Genomic DNA, 19,231 nt, shown 5'->3' with positions numbered 1-19,231 from the left:
CTAAAGGGGCAGGTCTGAAGCCTGGAGCAGAAAAGGAGAAAGCTGGGGAGAGAAGGGCAGGCTGCAGGAGGTGTGAGCAGGGCCAGTGAGGGATTGCTCAAGCACTGTATTGTTTGTCATCCTGTAGCTCCAAGTATCACAAACCGTCCCCAGTGAGAGAGCAAACAAGATTAAGGAAGTGAATAGCCTCTGGGGTTGATTAGCCACTGAGTCTGGTTGCTGTGGCTTCTGCCTGCTGCAGACACCATATGTTTGCAAAGGACCTCAGGCAAGGGTTTAATCTGCCTTTCCAGGCAGAAGAGGAAGGTGGACCACCCTTCTTGCATATCTGCTTTTAAGAGATCCCCGTGATGGAGGTCCTCCTGCAGATCCCATTCCAGAATACCTCCACTCTGAGCTCGGAAGACCTTCCTGAAGTGTTAAGTCCTCTTTGCTGCAAATTAAGCCAACTTGATTTTTCTTTACACAATAAATATGGTAAGCGACAGACAACCATCTTGTAATAACTTATCACAAATGGGTAATACTCCACAGAAGTTGTGTTTTCATCTATGGGATTGAGCACCAGTGCTTTGTACATGATCTCTAGTAAAGGTGCACTAAGTTAATTTTGCTACACTGTTTCACTGCCTCAGTTTTGCAAACTATGAAGTGGCCCTTGTGGGTAGCTCAGGGAGAGGGGACCAAGGTTGAGCAGCAGGAGGTGCCAGCTGCCCTCTGCTCTGTGAGGGGTATTTGTCAGACTGGGTCACTGATACTGAGAAGAGGAAGGGATGGAAAACACATTGCTTGAAGTCCCTCACATTGCCCTCAGAGAGCAGATTGCTGCTGAGAATGAAATTGTTAATGCTTTGTAAATCACGTCGGCAGTTTTCACAGGAATATTATGGGTTGCAGAGCCATGAGGTAAGGCACTAGAGGAACACAAGTTTCCTGGAACAAATTAAGCACTGGCTTTCTGAAATATGTGAGCTCACATAGCATAACAAAACAGGGATCTCCGTTCTCTGAAGACGGTGGATATGTGCTATGCCGGCAAACTTTCTAACTCTTAAACTGGAAGGCGAAATCTTGGAGAGCTTTACTGTTGATGATTCATCTTTAAGATAAAACACATTTTTTAATAGCAAGAATAGTAAGTCATCACAGTAGACTAGCCAATGCTGTAGTAAATCCTTTGGCATTCTGGGACAGGAGGAGTTCTTTCCGCTCTTACTTGCAAATTACTAAATTCAGCAGGATCACGGGGTGAAACATAGGCCCCCCACTCTCTATTTTAGATTACACAATAACGCAGTCTGTTTTAATCCGTAAACATGACTATCCCTTGAATGAAAAGCAGCCATGCAAATGTTTCATATGCCAATACAATGTGTGTTTTCATTTGTATGGGCTTATAAAATCATGTTTCATAGACTTTACGTAGTGTGAGGCACCTCCTTTCCTTACCAACACCAGTTTAAGACCTAAATGTGATGCATTGTCTGTTTTCTTAAAAAACACTGCCTTTTTCTGTAGCGTATCCATATAAACTTATAAGTGTCTTGGAAATTCCTTCAAGGAACTATTCCCTTCCCAGCAATAGCTTACAGAGCTTACCAAGAACATTGTGCAATATGATGGCAAGCACTCTTGAACTCTTTTCTCTGCCTCTTTGTAATTTCTAAACCCACTGGCCAGTTTCCACCCAGTTTCACAGAAGAGAAGCACTCACTACAATACAAGTTCCTATGTTCCTGGAATCTTGAAGAGGAATGAGGCTTTAGTGCTGCTTCCCACCAAGAGGATGACCTCTGAGCAAGCTTAACATTTGCAGGAGACTGAAATTGTTCGGGTGCAGCAGCCCTGGTGCTTCTCCTTCCTCCTGGTTTGTGGTTAGCACAGCAGCAATCTGGCCCCAGCCTGACCATAGCCTGTGTAACACACCCTCCTTCGCATCAAACCCTGTGGCTCTTCTTTGCTCCTGTTTAGGACAGATAGCTCTTAAACAGCTGATATTTAAAAGGGGATTTATTGCCAAATCTCAAAGCTCTTACAAGGAGGAGACAAAGTGCTGCCTTTTCGCTGGTTGCAGAGGCTGCTTTTGAGATAGCCATCCACATTTATTTGCTTGCAAGCTCACTTCCTTCCTGTCACAAATGTAACCTAGCAGCACAGCCTGAAACACAGAATTGCACCCCAGCACTTCAAGCCCACAGGGCTTCTAGGCACTAGAAAGAAATGTTAGTGTAGTCAGAAATTAGAAGTGTACGTTTAAGGGGAGGAAAAAAAAGTGCATGATGTACATTGACCAAAGGAGTTGCTGCAGGAGTTCAGAGCAAAGGCTGAATGGAGCAGTCTCTGACTGTGACCAGCACTGCCATTTGCAGAGGAGCAAGAAGCACTCCAGAAGGCAGCTACAGGGTAATTAACCCTCCTGCTTTAGGGAGAGCCCAGCTTAGAACCAGAATGAGGAGAACAAGTGTGAAAACCGCAGAAGCAATATGATGTTGTTTCTTTTAAAGTCTGGGTGAGTCAGGCTTATGGCCAAGCTAGATATTTTAGGATGAAACTGCTAACCCTACGAGCAAAAGTAGTTAAAAACAAAAAGTCTCTAACATAATGTTTTCAACAGTAGAGTTACTGGGTGCTATGGAGATTCCATCTAGTAAGTTCTGTTAGTACATAAAAACAGTAATTAGCTGCAGCCTGTAAAATGATTTAACATGCCCATTTCGTTACAAATAGAAGTTTGTTCTGTTAAGATTTCTACCGATTGGTATTCAGTAAAATGTCAGACATTTATTCGTTAGAATATTCAGTATTATATAAAAATACACAGTAACTATAAGCACATCCTGTAGGTTTGGCTGTAACAGTTAAGGATGTCTCAGTATCTTCATCAGTACTTTGCCAGATGGGTATTCACAGAACACACTGCTGCAAGAAACACCTGTGAGAGCAAAAGCATTTGTATATATCTCGGGGGGTGGAGCTGTCCCATAAGCTATTTCCATTCTCATGGGCTTTCAGTTTCAGGCTTTGATTTGCCCATCCTGGAGTTTACAACTGGCTTCAACCTTGGGATCTGAACCTGTACCAAGAGATTGCCATGGTTTGTGTGTCTTCTTGGTAGTGTGAACTTCTTTTCCGCATCTACTTTATCACTTATTACAAAACTGCATCCTTCAAATGTCTGCCTGCTCTCTGAAGCTGATGTCCCTCGACTTCCAGTGCGCACAGGGTTCTGACAGCTCACATTCATACCACACAGTGTTCGGTAAACAAAAGTGCACATGCAGAAAAATACATTTAGATAGCAGATAGGCACTGAATATTTTCTGTATTATTAGCCCTTGTCCTAAGAATATTTGAAAGCAAAACCCACAGTTCACATTCAATCTACAGCAGCAAATTACACAGACCCAGAATTTGTTCCGGGCTGCGTGCCTGGCAGTGGGCTTAGGACATAGGAATCTTTTTGTCTCACAGCAAAGCTTTTGTGGCACCTGAGCCCTGAGTGTTTGACCACGTAGAACCTCTCATGTGAGAGAATGACAAGTGATTTTCCATGCAATGTCTACAGCTCAAGAGAGGAGGGATAGACCACCATGGCTGCTGTAATCAAAAGAGGCTCTGGGTGGTGAAAAATGGGACATTTGAAGTCCAAAGGTGATATTTCTATGCTGAGACACATAAGCCCATTGGCGAGGCTAAGAAGAGCTAAAGACAAAGCTTTACTGGGCTGCTGCAAAGGGAAGAGTTTGCAGCCCACTGCACCTTTGCGCAACCTGGGAAATTATACAAAGAAAATGGAAGAAATGGAAATGGGGGAGTGGAGTGCAATGCTGAGAAATGAGAGAAAAAAGCTAAGGTAGCATGTCACTCCTTAAAACCAGTCAGGGAAGATTGTCATTTTCTGTGCTTCCAGAGCCTGTCTTAAGCAAAGGAGAAGCCCTTCATGGTGTCATATGATTCCCCTGAGTGCAAATACTGTAGAGAATAGGTGAGGGGACCCAGCTCAGGTACAGTGCTATGCAGTAGCAGCACAGACGTGATTTTATCACAGTGTTAATCACTAGAGACCATGGGAACTGGGGCTGCTTTCAGCAGGTGGGTGGGGAAGCTGTAGGAATTGTGCCAGAGCCTTCTTGCAATGCCTTCTTCAGACCCTTCTGCAGCAATGTATTTTTATTTTAATATACTTAAGCCACAGGGACCAGCCCCAAAGTTGTGCACACAAAATTCCTTTCCCTCCATACTCCAGATGTTTGTGCCAAACCATGGCTCTCAGGCTGGCCAGAACACAGCAGGTAGAAACAAGTTAAATAGGAAGGGGGAACCCATCCAGACTGGCTGCTTGATGTACACGTTCCTGTCAGTTAACATCCCACAGCAGAGCCAATGGCTAAGGGAACGCATGTCCTTAGAATATGGACTTCTTACGGACAGGTTGCTCCAGGGCATCTCCTGGACACAAGCTCTCCAAACATCTGGCTAATTGTTCCCAACCCTGATGGCATTCAGAGTTATCGGATGTGTATGGTGCTTACAAAGAAACGTGTTGTGATGCTACAACACACTTCTTCAAAGGCCAAGGGTAACATGCTTTGCATTGTTGCCCCAGTTTCTATATTAATGGAACAGGAACAATTAAGACTTGCCTGGCAGTGATGCATTGAGACTTGCATTCACTTACATAGTGCTTAGCACATCCACAGCTCTGCCCAGCTGGATTCAAACAGATGGATTCATACAGATGTGCTAGATCTGAGGACACTTCTTGTATACAGGAGCTGGCCAGTTTTGCTTGCCTCTGTGTGAGGTCACTTTTTAACTGTGAATGTAGTTTTATGAGCGTCTTCAGAGAAGTTGAAGCCATTTATCCTTACATTCCTAGATGTCACTGAGCCAGGTGCTCCAGGAAACCTTGCCAACAAATGTATAAACAAAGTAAAGTTTTCTCTGACTACATTTATCCTTAAATGAATTAAATGGGAAGACTAGATATGTGCCAGTGTAATCTGGTATCTGCTTGTAAATACAGATAGACAGGGGCTTTTGCTAGAATAACCATTTTGCTTCTTTCAAAAATTGAACTTGGTTTGACTATCAGAAATTGTTAAGGCCTGATCCATTCACTCGAAAGGACTTTGGATCAAGTCCATAAAGACAGTTCACATTTTCAAACTGTTCAGTGTCTTGTAACCTTCTGCTGTGCTAAGAGGATCAGAGCTGGACTAGTATGTATGTACAGCGTGAAGAAAGAGAGAGAAGCTATAACTGAAAGCTCAATTCTGTTCCATAAACATGGTGCATGCACAGCAAAACACCACCTTTTGAACACTGGCCTAGCAATAGTACAAATCATAAATGGCAAAAGTTTAGCTTTGAATTCTGAAAAAGAAGTCTTTTTGAAGAGTGTGTCAGGGAGCACTTCTCCTATAAAGAGTCACTAGATCTTTTTGCTTTTCTTTCTGTTTCTGTGTTGCTTCTTTTTTCAGTTCTCCAAGACTCTTAATTTCTTGCAAGACTTGTGTAGCTTGCCGAAGTTGTTCTACAGCCTCATTGAGTAATGTCTCCGCCACCACCGGGGGTCCATTGCCCTCCTGGGCCTGCTCCAACCCTTCCCGTAAAACCTTCTGCAGAAGTTTTTCTGCCTTCTCCCGTTCGTTAGCAACTTTCTCCTCCATTTTAGCTAAGCAGTAATGGGAATCCTCAGCGAGACCTTGGCGTGGAAGTGCTCTCTGTGTACTTTTGGAATCAGACAGCAAGTCTCCCAGAGAAGAACTGCGAAGTTTCAGAGCTGAAGGGGTTTCTACAGATATTTTTTTCTCAATAGTTCCTTTTACGCTCTCATGGCCTGACTCTGTAGCTGGGGAACTCTCTCTCTGTTCTGCTGAAGTTTGCTGTTCCCTCTCAATTGAGGTTCTCCCATTTCCTTCTTCAGTTTCAGCTGTTTGGGATGCTGACTCTGCTGCATCACCAGCTTCAATGCCATTCACCGGGGACTTGGAACTGCCAGACCTCAGTTCTTCCAAACTTCCAGCTTCCAGATCACTGTGGCTGGAGTTCATAGTGGCTATCATTTTTTCTGATAGAACCTTAGGAGGAGGAACAGGAGGCTTTGCAACATCTGAGGTAGCAATTGCAGCAAGGCTGTCTTTGCCACTATCTCCTGATAATTCCAAGTCTTTTGCATTTTTAGGCTCAAGGACTGATTGGTCCCAAGCAACTTTTAGCTTGTCTGGCATGGTCTTAGGAAGAGGAATTGGAGCTTTTGCTGTGCCCTTGTTGCTGATCTCAACAAGCTGATCTCTGTTCTCCTCACCTGGTGTACTGGATTCTTCCACATTCTCCTCTTTGCTTACACAGTCCTCTTCCGTGGCATTTGCATTCTCTTTTGATGCTAAGCCTTCCTTAAGCTTCTTATTTGGAGGCAATGGAGGGGACATTTTTTGTTCCTGATCAGGAACACTGTTCTCTGCATCATGGTTTTCTTTTGTGCCAGAAGGTTTTGTAGGTGGCATAGGTGGCTTTGGAGTTTCTTTCTGAGGTGGCGGATTGTCATTTTCACTGACAGTGGAGTCAAAGTTTGGTGGTCCATTGTCTACTATATCCAGATCTAGTCGCAGGATACCATCTGATGTAGACTTGGCAGCCTGAAACATAAGAGAGAACGTTATCAATTTCTATTCCATCAATCCCCTGCTCAATCCTTTAACTTCAAGGAATTGCTATGGATACAGTGGTACAAACACTTGCAGCATAAAACTTCAGCTGTAAGGAGAAGGTGAGGGATTACTGTTTTGCACATCCACCCCCTATTTATACTCACATCTGTCGAAACTGCCAGGAGAATCTGACTGATAACAAAAACGGCGCTCTTAAGTGCAGCTGTTTCTGCAGCTCATGAGCAATCCACAGAGCTCGTGCTGCTCCTATGCAGGGTCACCCTGTAATAGCCCCTCACAGCAGTAGCATTTATCTAGTAAGTGAAACCCAATGAAATCTGCAATGCCCAAATTTAATGAGCTGTGATAAACCAAAACATTTTACCTGACAAAGAAGAAAGTAGGGTCAAGTCATGTACCGTACAGCAAATGTTGAATGCATCAAATGAAGATCTCCTATCCCTCTGCCTAGCCCACTTTTTCTACAGACCAACATGCTCTGTGAATGCTATTGGTGGTTTTGCTGCTGAATTATTTCCTGCCTGATGGTGCAGCAGCTTGCACAAGAATAATAAACTCAAGAGCCACAAGCAGTCAAAAATTAGGACCAAAGCATAAAATTTATTTTAATACTTTCTTTGAGCAGAACATCTCAAAGCCTGCTCCACACTCTTATTTCTGTTTTCCTGTCGATGCTAAGCAGTTAGCTCTGACTGATTTGAGTTCTTTACCCTGTAGTAGCTGGATCCCTCTGTCCCCCCCCCATTTATTGTGTGCTTACCCAAAGCACTGCTGCTTTCTGCTTTTGGAACTGTCATATTTCCATGTGACCAAATAAAACAAGTTGGCATACACTGAGATCACTTGGCCAGAAGTTCTATTGTAACACCATTGTCTTCTCACTCTCTCTCAGCCTGATGCCATTGCTGCCCCACTGAGGCTATAACTAGCTGGTTACACCCCCTGCCAACCACAGGCTGCCTGCAAACTTCTCTAGCAGGGGGATATCCTAAAAAGGGTGGATGTGGTAAACACACTGCAGGATGTGAGCTTAGTGCACTGGATGGAGAGATGCAGTGACAGTTCCTGTGTGAGGGAACCCAATGCTGCACCAAACTGCAACTAAAGTCAGAGTCCTGCAGCGCAGAGTTTAGGTAAAGTCTCTCTTGCCTTTCCAGCCCTTAACAGGGAGAGAGACAGGCATGCTGCATCCAGGCTGCTCCGTCCTGACCCGTCCTTACCTGGCCTGCTTTGGCACTGAAAATATTCATTCATTCCATTTCTCTCACAATGCTGCAGCCAGCAACTCTCATTCTCATCTTTCTGCAGGCTCTATTCTTTCTCTTTGTTACTGCTTTTGAATTTGGAAGCCAGTTTTTCTCGAATTTGGCTGAAAGCGAGAGCACTTATAGATATTTATGTCTGAGGTATCTCATAAAAATAGGGAGCTGAGTAGGGCTGAGAGGGCTTATCAGTGCCTAGGGAAGGGCATCCAGCTTTGCTGAACCCATTCTATGCATCAGAGAATCCACACTTCATTGCTTCTGCAACTTCTGTCATGTTTTGCTCTGTTGTTTTCTGAAGGGATGGATGAGAACCTGTGATTCATTCCTATGCATACCTCTAGAAGACACACTCTCCCTCCATTTCTATGCAAAGTGAAAAATCTTGGGGCATCTCATTTCCTGCACTAGGGCCATCTGAGTGCTGTGCAGACACATAAGTCAGAGTCTGGGAAGTCTGAAGAAAGAAGGTTTGATTTAGAAACCTTCGTTCGTTTAGATTAATGTTCTGCTAAAATATCAATCTGTCTGTGGAAGCTTTTTCATAAATCACAGGAATCAAACATTCATAAGAACCTCTCCCACTGAAATGAGCTGCAGGTTTATTTTGCAGTGTTATTTCTTTCCCTTTTTTTTTTAAGTGACAGATCCAGAAAATCAGTTAAGGGTAGACAGGCTAGTCTATAAAACTGCCTGTGAGAATAATGTATTCTGTTTCAGAGCTAAGGAAGGGTTTGTAAACCTGAAAGCTTGTCTGTTTTTTCCAGTTAGTTTAATAAGAAATACAGCTTCTCCCCACAGACCGTGCAGTTCTTGTATCTTCACACCACTGTGGCTACAAAATCATCACTTCTTTGCAAATAAATATAGCAGCTTCGGTCTCTTCTGATTAAAATGAAACTATAAAGGCTCTTCCCAGACACCGAGGCAGCTCATGAGTTATGGGAAGCTAAATATATTGTAACACGTCGCAGCAGCTACAGATCTATGGGTTAACTTGGAGATTAGTTAAAGAGGTGCAGGCATTGTGTTTCCCAAGGGAAGCCATTTCCCTCCTGAGCTTTCTCTGGGCTGTCTGCACCTGGGTTTTCCTGAGGGCCTGCCTGTAGCTGGATGGAGCAGTGTGCTGGGGTGCAGCTGGTCCCAGCTGGGGAGGTGGCTCTGTCTCCATGGATGTACCTACCTCCTTGAGGTGGCTTCTTGTGGGCGGCCTGCGACCATGGGCCACTTTCACTCTGTCCCGAGTTACATGGTCCAAGGAAAGGCTCTCATCTACTTTCACCTTTAAAAGGAAGGGAAACAGAAAAGGAAGAAGGTGGTTAATTTCTCACAATCCATCTATAAAATTCTCACTGTCACGCATGAAGGGATACAGCATTTGGATCCAGGGAAGGTTTTTGAATATTTTCCCTTAGTTCCAGCTTGCCTGCAAAGCCGTGTGTATGTGATGGATATTTAAGGTATCTTTAGCGCATATTTGTCTAAAAGGCACTCTACATCAAAGCTCCCAACCCTCAGAGGTCTGCAATCACTAGCCTCCCCTCTACCGAAAGGGCAGGTAAGAGAAGGACACAGGAGGGCTTTGTTGTCCTCACCGCAGCCTGAGCTCCAAAACTGCTGCTGCCATCTTAGAGGTGAAAGCCCATTAATAACCGTGACCTGACGGTGAACTGTATCAGCAGTTCTTCGTAATAGACCTTCCCTTGTACAGCTCTAATGGCTGCAGGAAGCTGAATAGAAGGTGTGAGCAGTGACCTGGATTAATTGCAACTGTAGCTGAATTAACAAATTTATTTCCTGGAATCAGAGGAGAAATCCACTGCCTCCCACGTGTGAGCAGGAAGGAATCACAGAATGGTTAAGGTTGGAAGGGACCTCTGGAGGTCACCTGCTCTAAACTCCCCATCAAGCAGGACCACCCAGAGCACTTCTGAAGATCTCCAAGGAGATTTCCAAGGAAGAAGACTCCACAGCTTCTCTGGGCAGTCTAATAGACTGAAGAAAAGCAAATCCAAGTCAGCTGAGGCCTGACCCATTAGCTTGTGCCTAGCCTAGCTAGTGCAGAAACATTTTAAATCTGAAATCTGATCTTTAGTGGAATGAACAAGAATTAAAGTCTAGCTCTGTGCTGGATCCTCATCAGAAACACTGTCTCCAGGCGAAGGGGGAGAGAGGTGACCCCAGACCTCACAACACCATGCTGGGGAGTGAGCTGTGGGCTTTGCTGCCCACTGCCCTGCTGCTGCAGGCAGCTCTCAGTCTGTGTCAGTGGCTCCAGCAAGGGCTGAGCAGCATTGTGTTAGAGGACATTGCATCTCCTACCCACTGTAACGTGAGAGCAGACCTGGCTGCTCAGCTCTTTGCTGCTCTGCTTTGTAATGGCTTCTCAGGCTGCACACAGCTGCTCCCTGTAGTTACACATGCTGCTCTCTCCTTGGTCCAAGGGCTCCAGGTACCCTTAAAAACCTGATGTAGGATATGATTTGCCTAGGTGAAAAAGGAGCATGTTCCAGCCTCTTCTCCAGCTTTTGCCTTGTCCTGAATAAAAGCAAAGCCCAAGCTCTCAGAGTCTGCATTCTCAAGCACCGCCAAAAGAACTTAGCTCCTTTCTCAAAACTTTTACTCACTGCTTTGGTTTCCTTTGCTAAACAGATCTTGCTGATTTCTTAGTCTCCTAGTTAATCCTGCCTAATTCTTCGTGTCATTCCTGTAATAGTGGTTTTGTGCACTTCCTTTCAGTTACAAAAACAACTAAAGAGTACATACTACTCTTTCAGTTTAATTAGGGGCTGATTACCAGGTAACTGAGAGCAGGGCAAAGTTAGCCAGGCTTGAGGATGTGCAGTTTTCATCCTTGCCTCTGCACACCAGAATGAGTGGGGAACTGGGGAGTGCTGAGGCCAGTGGAGAGAAAGGCAGGGAGAGTGCGTGAGCTGAGAAACCTTGGAGTAACTTTCCACTGGACTTCTCTCCAGCCTGAAGCAAGAATAGCTGGTGGACTGAGTCACTGCAGATTTTTCCAGTCTTGAAGACTGTCCTAACCAAATACTTCAATTTCCAGGCTGCTTGGTGCTGCACATCATGACAGTGTGGGGAAGACAAGTCCTTCCAGATGCAGCCAGTTGGGAACACCGGGGAACAGGAGAACACCATGTCACCAAAAGTCACTGATGCCATCAGACCATCTCGCACTGACTTTGGTGAGCTCTGGTGTCCCATGGGTCTCTCAGTGAGATGTTAGCTCTTGCAGCACTGACGATGTCTCTGTACCATCTGCTTATCCTACTGTGCCTGCTTCTAACCCAACCAGAAAGGATGCAAACACCTCTCTACGTGATCTAGTCTCTTGGGCTGGGAACTCCTAAAAACTCCTAGCCTGTAAGGATGCAGCTTGGTCTGCCTTGCATCCAGCTGTGAATGGGCTTTCTTTCTTTTGGCAGTGCCTGGCATTCAGGAAGGACAGGGAGCCTGGGGTCTCAGACAAGTTCTGTTGCTAGCTAAATAAGCAATGAATGAGAACTGACACACAAGTACGTGAGTTTGAAAACAGCATCTCTTACCTCATCAAATATTTTGTTTTTGCCTCTATTGATGCCCTCATTCAGGGCTTTTATCCACGATTCCTTTTCTTCCAAAGTTGCAGCTTGAAATTTGATATCATGAACCTGCAAGAGCAGAGAGAGAATTTTGCCTAAGCATTACAGAGAGGCAGCGTTCTGCATTCTGTATATCCCTTCAGTTTTTATATAACATCCAGTTCCAGTCTGTGTTTAAAGTACAGATTCCTTTGCACTTTGGCAAGTACTTCCCTTCATAGCTCCTGTGAACAGAATTTTGTTATGCTGAGCTGTTTGCTGCTGTCTTCTATTTTTGTAATTAGCAGTTAAAGTAGTAAGTAAGTTATGAGCTTCTTACTTCTGTAAAATCTATGGAATAGCTCTTATAGCAGCAGAAAGTTGTTTGTACAGTGAATGGTCAAACTGCATGCAGCAAATCAGACTGAGAGTCCAAGTTGTTTTGTGGCAGTTCAGATGCTATCAGCTACTTCATCTCCAACTCCTCCACAGGCTGCAAGTAGGAAACCCAAATGCCATAGGTTCTGCCTTCTTCCCTGTTCCTGTGGCTCTGCAGAACAGAACCAATACAGGAATCAGGGCTCTGACCTTGGCTGCACCAACCCTGCTTCAGCTGCACATAGACAGGATGCGGCTAAGCACAGCGTAAGTGAAAAAATTAACAATATCTTTTTCTGCTTGCAAATGAAAAAAATAAAAGCGGACTCTACAGATGTACATTTTCTGGAGTCCGAACAGCTGTCCTAAGAATACAGAACAATCTTAGGCCATAGAAGAGACAGCTGGTAAAAAAGCACAGGACAAAAATGAGGATGGGAGCAATGGATCGTATGGCTGTCCCCCATTCAACCAGCTCTGCCTTCCTCCAGAGTCATCCCAGGGCTGTGCTCAATGTCTTTAATCTCTAATTAACCACAGCAGGAACAATAAGTAAGACACTATTTATTTTTCTGCTATGTGCTATTGTGTAGTTTTGCCCCAAAGTACACTTCAGGTGAGAAAAATACCATTTTCATATTACACGTTACTGTATGGCAGACTGGCTTGGATCCACATAGCTCCACTGAATCCAAATGGCTGCAATCTGCACTGTACAGACACAGATAAATGCTCTCGTGCTAAAGAACATCATGAAAGCTGCAAAATCAAGCACTCAAAAAAATTGGACAATCCCAAAGTTGCCTAGGTAACCTTAACCCAGCCACTACACAAGTTCCTCATGTGTCTATCCCTAATGACAGGGGTGGAGCTTCCTACTGAGCTATCTCATATGTGTTGTGTGGGTCAACATTGATGGCACTGCGCTGCAGCCCTGCCCTGAAGACAGAATTACCAATTCCACTGATGATCAATTCTTCGCTGCTTATCACTACAATATCTGAGGGCTTCACAAATTACTTTTCAGAACAATTATCCATGTTTTACAGATGGGGAGGTGAGTTACATAGAGGCTTACCTAAACCACATACTGGTAGGGTCTCAGTTATAATACTTTTTTCCAGCTATTTAAGATCCTACAGTCATTTGTACTGCCTTCAAGACCAGCTGCAGTCTCAGCCTTTTTGTAAATCAGGCCCCACATTCTGAAATCACAACAGGATCAGAACATCCAAACTATACAAAATGAGGGTGACAAAGCCAGTGCTCTTAGCAGCTTTCTGTTTTGTTTATGGTACAGTGAGGCAGCAACTGTTTGGGGTTTCAGCAACTTCTGAAATCTTACATGCCTATACTCTAGGCCTCCCAGTAGGGATGCTCTCCTGACCCCTACAGCACCATTAAAAATTCTGTACAGCTGAAGCCTGATCTCCTTACACTCACTCTGGCTATTTAGTTAGGAACATACTGCCCTTCCTTTCTGCATTTATTGCTCGCTGCAGTGCCAAGGTTTTATACATGCACACCACAGCAACAAAGTTCAAGGCCCTTGCAACCAGCATGGCCAGCAGGGAGTTAAGAAGCATTTTTGGGAGAATGTATTTGTTCAATCAGTTTGCACATAAGGTGATGGGGCTAAATGTCTTCTTAAGACCCCAGAGAAGAGGTTAGGGCCTCTGGAAACCAGAACCACAGCACTCTGGAAAAAGGGTTCTTTGTCTGGGGTGCAGAGGGATCACACTAACCAGGGAATCTAACGAAGGCAAGGCTCCAAAACATGGTGACAGCCAGGTTTTGTTTTAGCCCAAGCAGGCCTGTTTTTGTGTGTGCTTGAAAATTTTTTTGTTTGGAAATGATTTCACCCCAAAGTTTTGTGATTACAAAAGCATCTGAGAAAGCTCTATTTGTGAGCAGCTGTGCTGCTGCACTGCCTGGCAAAGACCTGGCATCCTGCACCAGGGTTTAGAAACGTAAATGGTGTTCAAGGGAAGGATTCCTGCCTTACTTCAAGCTTCCTCTTCTAATGCCACTTCCTGTGCCTTATTCTCCGCCCAGGACAAAAGCCGCTGACCTCCCAAAGCTGGGACTGTGACAAAGTGCTGCTGTCAGCTTGCGACTGCGCAGCAGGGCACAGTGGAGACCCTGGGGAATTGCTGGTCATTACTGAGAAGCTGAGGTGTCCCTCCGGCATGGCCTGTTTAATGCTGACCAACCGCTGCAGCCACCGATCACAATCACAGACCAAGTGGACAGCAGGGGGAGGGGAAAGCGTGGGGAGATGCTCCAAAGGCAGCAGCACAGAGCCATTGCACTCAGTTTCCTTTCTACAAGAACATTTTTTTCCTTTTTAGTATAATATCCACAGATACTAAGGAAAAATCAAGCTGCTGGAGCTCTAAGGCTGGCACTTGGGATGCTGCCATACAGAGCCTCATTGTTTCCTTGCAGTGCACTGCTTGTCTGCCTCCCTCTGTAGTTCACGTCCTCCACCACAGGCACTGGGGTGAGAAGGTTTGCCCATACTGGGATGGAAGCTTGCTATAAAGCTGAGGAAATAGAGGAACAATCCAGAGTTGTTATTTTCAGTTCTGCTTGCTACTGTGGTTCTGTAGACTAGAATGAGATAAGGAACAAATTAATTTACTTTGTATTTTTATTCACCTGAGTATTCAGATATCACAGGGCACACAGCTTTAGGCAGGGTCTGATCTCCAGCAGCAATTTTAGGTAGAAGGTCAGTGACACCAAGACTAAAGCCAGAGGGCAGGAAGCAGGGCAGCCCATCTGCCTTCCTACCTGCTAAGCCAGCTGAGACTGAGTCATGACATAAACAACTGCCTGGTGTGCCAGGAAAAGCTGTCATGACTGAACCTAATGTGATAGTGACCATTGTGAGCCATGAATACAGTGTACGCAATTTACTGTAAGTGAGTTCAGAGCACAGCGCAGCCAGTCAGTTCCTGACTGAATCACTGACTGCATGTCGTGCGATAAAAGAGGCTCACACTCTGCTCACTGCCCGTGACGACACTGAGCACATCTCTCTGATTGCCCTGTGTCTTCTCAGACATCAGTCTTCTGCAAGGACGGCCTCGTGGCTATGCTGACCCCATTATCCAGGGCCAGCCCTAAGTGATTTATCTGACAAGCCTGGAGAACCAAAAAGCTGCAGTTTATGACATTTAGCAATACAAGCTCTTTGCTGAGCTCTTCTGCTTGATGCTACCAATCTGTCAAGAGGTGAGTGACAGAAATCTGCGTATTCTCAGCCATTTCAGTGCAAAGCTTCAGCTGCTGGCAAGGGTAGGCTAGACTGGGCTGCGAACTGCTTGTGTTCCGCTGGCTGAGGTGTGGGAACACATTCTCTTCTGCTGGCTTTTGTCACTGGGTGGTCACCTCCAGCAGATGCCAGAGCACAGCTGGGTCAGTAACTACCCAGGGTCCAGCAGAGGCTATCTGCCAGATGTGAGGTCATCTCCTGAATCTGGGTCCTCGTCAGGTTGGATCACTGAGGAAAAAGTGGAAGCAAGGGGGACAATCAGGGGATTCTTGTTGTTTTTTGTTTTTTTTTTTCTGCAGCTGAACCAAGAGCTGCCTCATCTCTGGAAATAACGCAGCATCTCTGCCACGTTCAGCCTGGGCAGACTCCTGGAGCAGACCCCTCAGAGCACAAGCAAAAGTGCTTCACTGCGATCCCTGTCAGCTTCCCAATTTGGGCCCCTGCTGAAGGGAGCCACAGGTACCTCCAAAGTTGACAGAGGGAAAAAAAACAATGTAGTGGAAATTTCCACGAGTGCTGAGTTAGTGCCTGGCAGTGCTAGGGAAGGACATGTGGGAAGCTGCAGGACTTGCTGATGGACTCTTTCCCATACTGCCACCCTCCTTCTTCCCATTCTTTATCCTGGTAGCTGAAGGCTTTCAGACCTGCTGAATACCAGACTTGTGCCAATCTCTGGAGTCTCTAGGCAGCTTACACGAGAAGACATGGTTTATGCTGCTCTTTGCATCATAAGTACATTTAAGGTCTCCAAGCCAAGGTTGCTGCCCCTTCTTACAAATTCTCTGCTCAGCTCTCTCTGTTCAGCAGTTTTCATTTAATTAGTGTGACTGCGTGAAGCATTTGAGATTTCTAAGCAGAATGGGTCTTTTGCACACTTCCAACTTCCTTTGCTGAAGAACCAAAGCACTGGGGACAGCACTTTGTTTCAGTTCCACACAAGGAAGCTGTCCTGTGCAGGCGTGAGGCACGCTCATACTGTTGTGGCTTCACAAAAGTGTTATCTTGTGACCTGGGCAAGCAAAATCTGGGGTATTGCCATCAAAGAGCAGTGCTTAGCAAGGCAACTTACTTATTTGGGTGCAACTGTAGCTACAGAGGTGTTTTAACTGACAGATTTACTGTGAGCAGAGCTACACTGAGCTCACAGTTCCTTCAGACTCTGAGAAGGGTCTGAACAATTTCTGTTTTACTGTTTGCTCTTTCCAAGAGTCCTTTGCTCTTCAGAAACATCCCATCAAATATTTAAACCTGGATTCTCCCAAAGTTAAACTCAGATCCCTGCTTTCTACAGTGACATTTCTATTTGCACACTGGAATAGAAATGGCCTTTCCCGGCTTATTCGCTTGCTTTCTGCATTCTCCAGCCCTGTGCTCAGGATAAGGGGCTAAGAAAACTAGCAAAACATGGAAGGGTTTGGCAAGGTACTTCACAGGGTGACTTTAAGCTGTAGTGCAAGCTGCAGATGGCAGCTAGTCTCCCAAAAGGAAAATGTTGAGCAGATATCTATTGCCACAGCTGCAATTCCAAAACAGAAGAAGGACAGTTGTGGACGTTGGCCTCTTAATTGAAGTTTGTTCTAACATCTGCAAAAGCATGTTGCGTGTCAACACCCTCACCAGACTCCCAGCCAAAAGGAGGATGGGAGAGGAGCTACAAACAGGGGACTTTTCATTTATAAAAGCCTTTCCTTTTACCAAAAGAGCCTTATGAAAAGTGGCCACTATCTAGGTTTCCATTTAATCATTGGCATGAGAACCAGGGGAGCTGTAAACTTGCCAGGATGCCAAAAGGATGAAGTTTCCCTTTCAGTGCAGAATTTGGGCATATCTTTCTTCTAGCAAGAAACAAAAGGTTTAGGAACACATCCCACGCTCTTTGTTGATTCATGCAGAAACATACAGCTATTATACACTTTGCCTAAGTAATATACTTGCAAATAATTATTAATTCCTACTATGCCTCCATCTCTGCTCACACATGCTATTATTTGCCTCCCTGGGAGTAGGTGTGCACACACAAGGTAGCCAGAAGCATTCAGCAGGGGCAGTTGTTGTGGTCCCGTCTCCCTCTAGAAAATGCACCAAGCCTGCCAAGGTTAGGCATTTTTGATCTAAAATTGACACGATTTGTGATTAATGAAGTTACGAAACAAACATTAAACCTCCAGCCAAACTGGAAAGACTCACTGCTCTGTATCCAGTGCTGAGCAGGAGCTCTCTAGCAGAGGGCTCAAATTCCAGGCTACCATAACCTTGGTGTGTTGTGCTTAATATCACTTTTCTTCCTGACGCAGACTGGGTCTAACTTGCAAAACAAACATCATTTCCCTTCTCTCTCCACCCCAACCCCAGTCCAAATGAATGCTTTGGGGCACGGGGACTATCCTTGTTTTGTTGTTGTGAATGAAGTTTTGCACAAAGATGCTCTGAACTCAGCTGGGGTCTTGAGGCACCGTTACACAAATAAACACTAAGCGAATGAAGTGAAAGAATAAGCAGCAATGACAGCAAGGACTAAACATCTCCATTTATTCAAACAAAATGGAGATGAGGAAATGCATGCAAGCTGATATTTTTGGCTGTTCATATTCTTATGGAAATTAATATGCTTTTTGTCCCCTAACAACCTCTTGGATCTGCATGGAAAAATATGATAAGATCTTTTAAGCCAATAAAATCACATTGAAATTAGAATGTAAGTCAAAGTGAGTTATTTAAGAGCAACAACAGAAACATCCTAGCCCAGAAAGATGCTGATACACTGTCAGCAGGAATGAAAAAAATCATCCCAAGTATGTGCAGTGATGATGAACATATATTGGCCTCTACATAAGATAAAAGTGCTTCCTTGCATACAGTTGTGCTCAGGTGGATATAGAACTCCTTTGCAACATCAGCCTGGTTATTAGATTCTGGGTACAACTAGGTGCTGCACAGGCACCTAAGGTTGCAGAGTTTCATTAAATCTCCGAAGTAGATTTTCTTCTAGGAACTGTTTGGCTGCAAGAAACTTTGCAGTTACTTTGCAGTTACTTGGAGATTCTCATATGAGCATGTCCAAGGACAGGAACTGTCCCAGTACGTGGACTGGGATCACTGACTTCACTGGAACTTCGGCAAAGCTACAGCACGCACAGCTGGGGCAGGGACACTTCCTCACTCAGGGCACACTGGGAACAGCAGGGTATGGTCTGACACCACTGCTCAAGGAGTACTGGGAGAAAGAAAATGATAAAGCAGGAAAATATCAAGAGGAAAATGTTCTTGTAAATTGAGTAAAAGGAAGATCCTTTCCCCAACACAAGAATAAACTCTACAGGACAGTAACGTTCATCTTTGTACATCCTAGGCCATTCACAAACATAGACAATTTCTCCTAACTGCCAAACAAGTGAATTTCAGAGCCTTTTGTCTGCTGTCTGGGGACTCATTTTGAAGTTAGCAGAATTGAGGGTGAAGAGAAAGCAATCCTACCTTCTTACCCGGGGAGCGGATTAAAATGAAACGGTTTTTCTTTTTTAGTAGTGCACGCAGTTCCTGGCACTTGTCATAACTCTCCAGTTCCACTGTTTCTATGCATTTCTGCTCATCCTGCAGAGAGGGAATGAAACATTATTATAAATAGGAGTCACTGAAATCAATCACACACCATCAACCTCTGCATGTGTTCCCTTTACATCTGTCTAAAAGCTCTTCTGCCTTAAAAATAAATCTGCATGCAGACAGCAAGCCCCCACAGATCAGGTTGGTATCCCACATTCAAGAAAGCATGAAGGTCTCTAAGCTATGGGCTGATTTGTGACTACTGGTCCACAGTAGCTGAGGAAATAACACAGTGTGGACAAGAACATCAGCCTCTTCCATGTCTGGTGGCTCCTTCCAAGGATCCACAGTCAGATGCAAGGTGAGAAGGATTTTGCCAAGCTACAGGCTGGGACTGTGCTGCCAGTCCTGCTGCAAGGATTCTTGTTGATCTACCCAACAAGTAACACACCACACTTTCATAGGTTTCCTGACATGATCTCAAAGCCCCCCCAAGTTCCCACTTAGCCTGGCAAAATC

The 19,231-nt window shown here is 44.8% G+C and overlaps 1 protein-coding gene and 1 long non-coding RNA gene across 7 annotated transcripts in view; one reads left to right on the top strand and one right to left on the bottom strand.

The window, feature by feature from the left end:
• Positions 1-19,231, top strand: part of LOC109369665 (uncharacterized) — a 51,440-nt gene that overhangs the window by 11,799 nt on the left and 20,410 nt on the right. For 5 of the 6 annotated variants that reach the window (XR_014885841.1, XR_014885840.1, XR_014885838.1 and 2 more), the window contains exon 2: positions 10,998-11,136. The exons of the other annotated variant lie outside the window; for it this stretch is intronic. This is a non-coding gene — a long non-coding RNA (uncharacterized LOC109369665). The remainder of the gene's footprint in view (positions 1-10,997; positions 11,137-19,231) is intronic. 6 annotated transcript variants of the gene reach the window in all.
• The window catches only part of PLEKHO2 (pleckstrin homology domain containing O2), a 27,059-nt gene continuing 9,820 nt past the window's right edge, over positions 1,993-19,231 (bottom strand). The window contains exons 3-6 of the mRNA XM_010717560.4: positions 18,644-18,760; positions 11,497-11,601; positions 9,120-9,218; positions 1,993-6,641 (exon numbers count right to left, since the gene is read on the bottom strand). Of these exons, the coding sequence (XP_010715862.1) occupies positions 5,406-6,641; positions 9,120-9,218; positions 11,497-11,601; positions 18,644-18,760 (1,557 nt within the window). The 3' untranslated portion in view covers positions 1,993-5,405. The remainder of the gene's footprint in view (positions 6,642-9,119; positions 9,219-11,496; positions 11,602-18,643; positions 18,761-19,231) is intronic.

The sequence above is a fragment of the Meleagris gallopavo genome, chromosome 12 (genome assembly GCF_905368555.1).
Source record: "Meleagris gallopavo chromosome 12, MGAL_WU_HG_1.1, whole genome shotgun sequence".
Lineage (NCBI taxonomy): Eukaryota > Metazoa > Chordata > Aves > Galliformes > Phasianidae > Meleagris > Meleagris gallopavo.
The sequence above is the reverse complement of the archived record's forward strand: the minus strand, read 5'-3'. Positions and strand labels throughout refer to the sequence as shown.